The 8,323-nt window shown below is 39.8% G+C and overlaps 1 protein-coding gene across 1 annotated transcript; it reads left to right on the top strand.

The window, feature by feature from the left end:
- Positions 1-735: 735 nt before the first annotated feature.
- FGF4 (fibroblast growth factor 4) lies at positions 736-4,991 on the top strand. The gene is made up of 3 exons (XM_067558093.1): positions 736-1,045; positions 2,549-2,652; positions 4,815-4,991. Exons 1-3 carry the CDS (start codon positions 736-738, stop codon positions 4,989-4,991), a joined length of 591 nt encoding a protein of 196 aa, XP_067414194.1.
- Positions 4,992-8,323: the final 3,332 nt, after the last annotated feature.

Genomic DNA, 8,323 nt, shown 5'->3' with positions numbered 1-8,323 from the left:
CAGCAAACTGTAAACCATGTCGCCTGGATACAGCAAAAGCCGAAATTCCACAGATTTCCACAAAGTCAGACATTGTGCTGGGGGGGAAGCGTGTTGAGCATTCTTTGATTTTTGTGTCCTGCATTAGCATTTGTAAGAAGAAAGAAAGAAAGAAAGAAAGAAAGAAAGAAAGAAAGAAAGAAAGAAAAAGAAAAAGAAAAGCTGCATGTGATGAACGCAAAATGTGACATTTTCTTTTTTAAAGTTGGCCTTTCCTGCCAGTTTAAAAAAATGTGCCTCTCCCTCTCCCCTGAAGACACGATTCGAAGTTGTTTAGCATCTAGGGGTGATAATTTGACTTCTGTTAAACTGGATTGAACGCTGCAGCAAAGAGCAGTAGGTGGTGATGTAATAGGTACCAACGCACATGGATATATAAATATCGTGGCTAGGGCTAAAGCGCTATGGCTGAGCAGCTATAGAAGAAGATCAACACTTCAGACAAGACTTCTGGAGTTGAGATCAAGTTCAGAATAAGATTCAGCTGAGTCGATCCCCCGGCTTTTTCTCCCCTTGCTCACAGGATTTCTTCTCCATGCAACCTGACCAGGGAAACCACAGTTCCTTTGGTGACTGCTAGGATCCCTCCTTTGCTACTTCTTCTCCCTTTTTTCTTTGATCTAAGTATAAAGTGGGAGCTCGGAGGCGAGTGTATTTTTAGAGCAATTGACTCCCTTCTAACCACGTGTGCTGCCTATGTTGATCAGGATGACTCTCCCCTCGGCCTTCTTGCCAGTCTTGCTCCTGGGACTGGTTTCGCCTTGGGTGGTGCGCGGCGTCCCTTTCTCTGCCCAGCACAACGACACCCTGGAGTGGCGGTGGGAGACTCTCTTCTCTCGCTCCATGGCCAGGCTCCCGGGGGAGAGGAAAGAGATCAGCCGGGACGGTGACTATCTGCTGGGCATCAAGAGGCTGCGACGTCTCTACTGCAACGTAGGCATCGGGTTTCACATCCAAGTCTTGCCAGACGGCAGAATCAACGGGATTCACAACGAAAATCGATACAGTAAGTCGCTTCTTTTTGCCTTTCCCTCACCTTGTCAGTTTCACGAGTGGATTTATGACCGGGGGCTTTGGCACCTCGAAGTGCGTCTCACCTGTTCCCTTACATTTCAGCCTGGGCTGGTGGCTCCCTCAGCTCCCCTTCTTAGAGGGACAAAACGAAGAATTGTAGGGCTCTGTTGTTTTTGCAAAAGGTGTGAAAGTGTGTACGGGGGGAGGGGGAAGTGGGGGAGAGAGAAAATCAGCTACGGGGCAATGGGTTGTATTGGCAGTTTTCCTTCTTGGTGCCCGGTTGGGAAACTAGATTCGCTTTTCCCAGCGTGTTTTGCACTTTGTATATTAGAGCCTCCTGTACAGAAAAACACCAGGGCCCCTTTAGAGGGGAAAATTATTATTGCAGCTGGTTACCTAGGTATTGTGATCGGCTTATAGAAAGCTTTCCAAAGTCAGCTGAAAGTAAGCGCTAAGAATGCATGGTCAAACTCAAGCTGCGTGGGGACTGACTTCCTTAAGATCCGGTTTGAATCGGGTTATCAAGTCCCTCAGACCAGTGGCATTGATCCTGCTGAAGACACCGAGTTACTAGCAAAAAAAAAAGTGCTTAGCCAGCAGTCCCAGAGCCTTGAGTTTGAAAGTCGACATATGTATGCTTAAGTGGCATGAGCATTGGAAATCAATCAGGGGAAATCTTTTTGTTCATGTCCTTTCCCCCCGCCCCCAAGGACTGGCTTTAAAAAAATAATAGCACTGCAGGGCTCTGATTGCTTCCCTGCGAGCGATTTATGGAGGAGGCGACTGTGCATGGATAGAATTGCTTAAAGCAATATTTTTCCTGCTGTCGAAAAGAATCAGGTGTTCTGCCCACGTCAGCATCTGGATGCTCAGCACCACGGCACGCAGGGTGTTCGTTCCCCACTCCCAGGTTTCCAAACAGTAAACTGGGATTCCTAAGCCAAAAGCCGCTCTCCAACGTTAGGTTAGTCCAATAGAAAAGCATTTGTTGGTGACTTAACCCCATGGCCCCATGACTTTATCTGATACCCAACTGAAACAATAGGATTTGGGGTTATAGAGAGCATGATGACAAACGTTTGATTTGCCACAAACTTATTGTTACTTATTTTAAACTGGACAATGAGGAAGAGTCCTAGCTACCGTTTAAAACATCGTTTTGTTTTGTTTTTTAAAAGAGCTGTTTCATTAGACTTTATCTAGCCACTGAATGGGAGCAGGTTTCAGTCTTTCAAGCCCAGAGGGAAACCTGACACACATCATAATCTTGAAACGTTTTAAAACTGTTCCCTCAAGAAAGTAACTGTGAAGTCCCATACAGAAGCATTTGGGTGACGTTAAGTAAATAATCATGATTTAGCCTTACCTGGGAGGGGAGGTTTGATATCGGCCCTGGACATGTGTTAAATGAACCTATAATAAGGTTATCATACATTCTTGAAATATATGTATCTATATTCTGTATAATTCCATATGCATGGTTTATTCACCATAGGTCTGCTTGAAATTTCTCCAGTGGAAAGAGGAGTGGTGAGCCTATTTGGTGTTAAAAGCGGACTCTTCGTAGCCATGAATAGCAAAGGCAAGCTCTATGGATCTGTAAGTAGCAAATGAGATACTGAGTGACTGTCTGGCTAGATGACCATATCAATCGGTGATGAAAAGCGCCTGTGGTGTTTTGGATTTAAATTGCTCGAGCCCCAATCCTACAATGCATTGCTCCCCAAAGTCATGACATTTTTGAAGCACTCTTTGTTTTACTGTCAATGGAAGGTGTACTGTGCAGAGATGTTACTGGAGTCGTGCCTTTGATCTAAATTCCAGTCTTTGCATTTCTAGCCACTAGATGTACTTACTATCCTCCCTGGTGTAAAATAAAGTCACTCAACCAGGGACCACCCATGCTGTCAAGTTTGTCTGCAAACACAGTGAGCACCTTGTTGGGCAAAACCACAACTTAGTCTGGATAAAAATAAAATAATAATTTTTAAAAGCTCTCCAAATAGGAACAGTTTAAATCAGGCATATTTACCTGCTCAGTTTCTCCGAGGGAACTTTAATTTGTGACCAGTCCCACGTGTTGGGTTTTTTTTTTGTAATCTTTTATGACACGACAAATCAATTCCTGACAGTGATCACTGTTAAATGCTACAGAACTGATACTCTGCTCTGGTGATAGACAGTCATCACCGGGGCTGTGCCTCTCTTTCAAAACAAATTTGATCTCTTAGGACAGACTGAGAGTATGTCTTGGGTTTTTACGTGGGATCTCGGGAACAAATAGTGGAGAGGATTTCATTTTTTAAACCCGCTTGATGCTAAAAATAACAATACAAGTCTTCTTTTGGGTCACTTAGAACTTTCCCTCTGCTGGTTGCCTTCCCCTTTGTATAAGTTACTGTGGGCCGCATCATTTCAGCCCCGTGATACTGTATGTAGAATTCTGCTTTCTGACTGACTTCTCTGTCAATGACTTTTCTGTTTTGTGTCTCTCCGCATTCATTTTGAAGGAGTTTTGGTCACACAAGGGCCCAATCCTGCACCTCTAACTCCAGCAAAGCTCTAATTAAAGTGAATGGACGCGTTTTGCCTGAATGAGGATGCGAATGTCCAATGTAACTCACTTAGGGCCTGATCCTGCACCAGAGCAATCAAGAGGCTGTTTTGCCAATGACCCCAATCGAAGCAGTATCAGGCCTTCAAAGTACAACACCTCCTCTGGGCATCATCTCTAATGGAGACATTAAGCAGGAGTCTTGGCTGCATTGTGTGCCATGGGTGTTCTAATCCCCAGTGTTTCTCCACTGCGGGCTTAACTCCGGCAGATTGAGCCCTGTCTTACAAAAACTAGTGCTTCAAATTAATAATAACAGAGATAATCCCATGAGTTACTTTAGTACCTACCAATGCCAGCCCAAGACTGTGTTAGTATCTGTATCCAGGAAATGCACCTGACTTCCTTTATATTTGCATAGGAAATTATTTCACCTGCAAAGAAAGAATGCTCCTACCTTACCTTCAACTCTGTTTGCTTTCTTGGCCTGTTAGCATCAACAGATCCAAATCTCTTTTCAAGACCAAGATTGAAGGAGGAAATACTGTCAGTTCTGAAATGTTCTAGGTGCTTTTCAAATGCCTCTCTCCTTCCCATCAAAACAATTTGCCAATATTTAGGGCTTCTGAGCTCTGAAATATCCGAGGCAATGTATTGTTGGAGGTGCAGCTAATGTTTTTGGAAGCTAAGAGTTTTTGTATCTATTAAATGTAATCTATCTAATATCAGAAAGATCAATGCGCCTATTATTTAAATAAGATGACTTAAATGAAGGTTATATTCTGCACTTCAAAACTCCCACTGACTTCAGTGTAAGGACTGAAATTCAAAATCCTGGTCTTTGCTAATGGGAAAAGTCCCGCTGAATAGATCTTCATGAGCAAGCCAACAGAATTTGGCCCTAAATCTTTACAGCTGCATTGCCAGCTGTGTTAAAATGTGTCACACTTCCACAGTATATACAAACTGCCAGATGCTCTTAGCCCCTTCAGACATATCTGATTGATCTGAATTTTAAAACCCCTAATGAATCCATGGTTTCTGATGGGTCATCTGGAGGCTCAATGGGATGATCACTTTAAAAGATCACTAGGGGGAAAAAATCAGCTGTGCATTTCCCTTCATTAGGTCTACACCTGTTGGTAATAATATTTCCACACCTGATATTTAATATTTCTCTTCCCCTTCCTCATCTTTTGCATTTCAGACCCATTTCAATGATGAGTGTAAATTCAAAGAGATTCTCCTGCCGAACAACTACAATGCTTATGAGTCCAGAATTTATCCTGGCATGTACATAGCTCTGAGCAAAAATGGAAGAACAAAGAAAGGCAACAAAGTGTCTCCCACAATGACAGTGACACATTTTCTTCCTAGAATATGAGATATCTTCCTTCAGACCTACCTCAGCACAGGGGAAGAGACAAGCCACGCTTGTAATATGGTGCACTTTTACTGGAGAGTTTTATGCAAGAGTAGGTGTAAGATATTTAAATTAATTATTTAAGTCTGTATATATTGCCACAAAATTATTTATAGTTCTGATTTTTTTTATTTCTATAAACAAACAAACAAAAAACCCAACCCAAGGTATTTCATTTGATGGTGCAACTGTAGAAGACTTTTGCTTTGTGGTTTATTTAACTTTTTTTAATCTATCAAAGGTGTGCTGCTATTAAGTGTTTTAAAACAAGTGAAATTTGATTCCTATATTACAATGTTTTGCACTGTTTGTGTGTTGTACAGTGTTTGTTGGTGTACACGTATTTGTTTGTTGTTTTTTTTAACCCACCACCACCAGATAATGTCTTAGTCCTTGAAAATGAGCTGTGCAAACCTTTCTCAGTTCTGATGCTAGCTTGTAGGAACATACAATGTCTGACCTCCTTTGTGCTGTGTTGCTATTTAATTGAAATGGTATCAGTTTACTTCTGGTACAGAAAGTGCAGTGTTGAAGTTCTACCCCACAAATCTGTTTTTAGATCTGCTAGTGCTGAACTTTGAACTTTCCTGCAGTCAATCTTTGCAGAGCTACTAGGCAGTAGAGACCCTTAAACACCTATATAAACTCCATTTTTTCTTTTCTGTTCAGACAAATAGGAGCATAATTTCTTTTGTGACCCTTAGATAAAGCTAATATTACCTATGGTTGCTTTGCACATTAGGTCTAAAAAGTGTGTGTCTAACCCTCCCCTAACAAACACTGTGAAATATGCTACTATGAAATCATTATGTTTATTTATTCAAATCAAAATTCCTTTTTCAAATTCGGAGACTACAAAATTCCAAAGTTTATGAAACTCTATTGCTCCCATAATTTTAAAGATATCATCAAAACATATTTTCTGGTTCTTGAGAAACTCAAGCTCTATAGATAGAAGTCGGCCTGATTTTAAGTGAGTGAAGCTGATCTATATTATTACTATTATTTTTAAAATGCAGTGTTTGGAAGGAGAAATATGCTGCTCTTTTCTATGTCTCATTCCCTGAAAAAGTTAATTAATTTCTACCTCACTAATTCTTGAAGCCAGTCTCCTAACAAAATCTGCATAGAAGGTGCAAACTTTTCTCTTCGGTATTGTAATTCCAGAGGCAGGAAGGGGGTGGATCTTTGCAATCCCAAATCTCTATTTTTCCATATGTAGCCAGAAGTATTCAAGATAGAGTCAGTTGCATCCTATTTGAGCCTTGTCACGTTTGAGCTATCTTTACCCAGTGATTTACTTTTAGTAAGAATAATCATGGTGAAAATATTTGCAGACAGCTGTCAGGCTGCAGCACTATATGGTCATCAAGTAACCCTATATTTTTCTTTCTATATTTTGCAAATGTGACCCATGTCTCTAAAGCAACAAAGTAAAAAGCAGGTTTGATCATGAAAGAGGGGAGAAAGGAGACCCTGAAAACTATGAGAAACTTTTAATTTATTTAAAAAAAGTGAGACTTCATGGTCTTAAGTTGAAACCAGGACTGATCACAATGTTTAGTGCATAAGTTTTATACTCTTACGGGATGTTTACAGATAAATCATCTTCCACATTCAACTAATGATTTTTGGACACAAACAAGTCCCAAGGCTGCAGAAAATTTGAGTTCAGCATTTTTTTTCTTTTTACATTCCTATATGAAAAGTTTTTGTTCTACTAGAGTCGCATATACATGCATTTATACTGTACTTACAAATGACCTTGAAAAGTAAAGCTACTCACCAAAGTTCAGTGAGATCAGAGTGTAGCAGGACCAGATCTTAAACCTTCCACTGCTGCTGTTCAAAAATAAAACCAAATTTAAAAAACAAAACAAAAACAAAGCCAAACTTAAGAAAACATGGTGCCTAAGGATTTCTCTGCAATTTGGGGGATTTCTGTACTTTCTCTGTTTTCTATATGTGAGTAATCATTGATGTAACTTTCACCACTACCTCTGAAACCCCACAATTCTTCCACATTTCAGAAAACAAAATCAGATTGCAAATAATTTGTCTGAAGAATAGTTCTTCTATGTCACCTTTCACTTCACTGAAATCCATAACTGACAACCTCACTCTAGATGTATTCAGAGGTAATTGTTGTAACTTTCAAATATTGTTGTAAAACCTTTATATTGATGTTACATGGTATGAGCTTTCACCATTTACCAGAATCTGTCTGTAGTTTTATACAGGTGCTGTTCAATATTGTGGTGTATGTGCTGTGCACATTTAAATGCATAATAAATGATAAATGTTTACACTGTATACACCAGAACTGCTTGAAGTTATTTAGAATGAAATTCATTCCTCCTATGAAAGACAAGATTTTATTCCTCTTTTCTAAACACATGGGTACATGTAAATGATATTTACAAGAAGATTTTATGTCAGATGGTCCCAGATGGTCCACTTTTGCAGTCCTTACTCAGGCAAAACTCTTACTGAAGGCACTGGGAATTTTGTCTGAGTAGGCCCAGGTTCTTATAGCTGTTTTCAAATTAGCAAACTTGCATGCAAGCCATTATAATAAATATAAACTATTAATGACAGCAGTAATAGTAATAGTGACTAGAGGCCCAAACTAAGATTGAAGCCTCATTTTGCTGGGCATTATATAGACTTGTGGTAAAAGATAGTCCCTACCCCTTAGTCTGTCTAGGAGTGATGCTTGATGGGTTTTCACCTGGTTTTAATGAATGCCAGAATTGCTTTTTGTGGCATTCTTCAATGAAATAATTGATTTAAGTTTCTCTGGTCCAGTTTTTCTTTGGAAATGTTGATTATGCTGTTACAAACATTTATTGTAATGTTCATTCGGGGAACTATTAGATATAAAGGACTCAATAGTACTCATGTCTGGCAGGTTTTTTTCTGGTCCAATTTTTCCCCTCAGGTTTTCATCTATACTCAGCTTTTCAGAAAAAAAAACTTTGTGTATGTGTGTGTGTGTGTATATATACATACGATCCTACACCCACTGACTTCAATGGGAGTTTGTCTAAGAACTGTGTAAAACCAGAGGTAACTCATCCCACACTCATCCAGCCTGAAAGGAGAAACTTACCATCTGACCTACAAAACCAATCAAAATAGCTTGAGTTCCACATTTTCAATCTTGCATATGCCCAATGAATAGTCTCAAGCAAGTAAAAAACCAAGGAATTATCTGGTGAACCATTTTAAACAACTAATACATTTGAGAAGATCACAATCAGTCCAGAAACAGAAAAGGAGACAAGATATAA

Source organism: Emydura macquarii, unplaced genomic scaffold, assembly GCF_026122565.2.
Source record: "Emydura macquarii macquarii isolate MOO-44397 ecotype Brisbane River unplaced genomic scaffold, CSIRO-AGI_Emac_v2 contig_1876, whole genome shotgun sequence".
Lineage (NCBI taxonomy): Eukaryota > Metazoa > Chordata > Testudines > Chelidae > Emydura > Emydura macquarii.
This window is presented reverse-complemented; position numbering and strand designations above follow the sequence as displayed.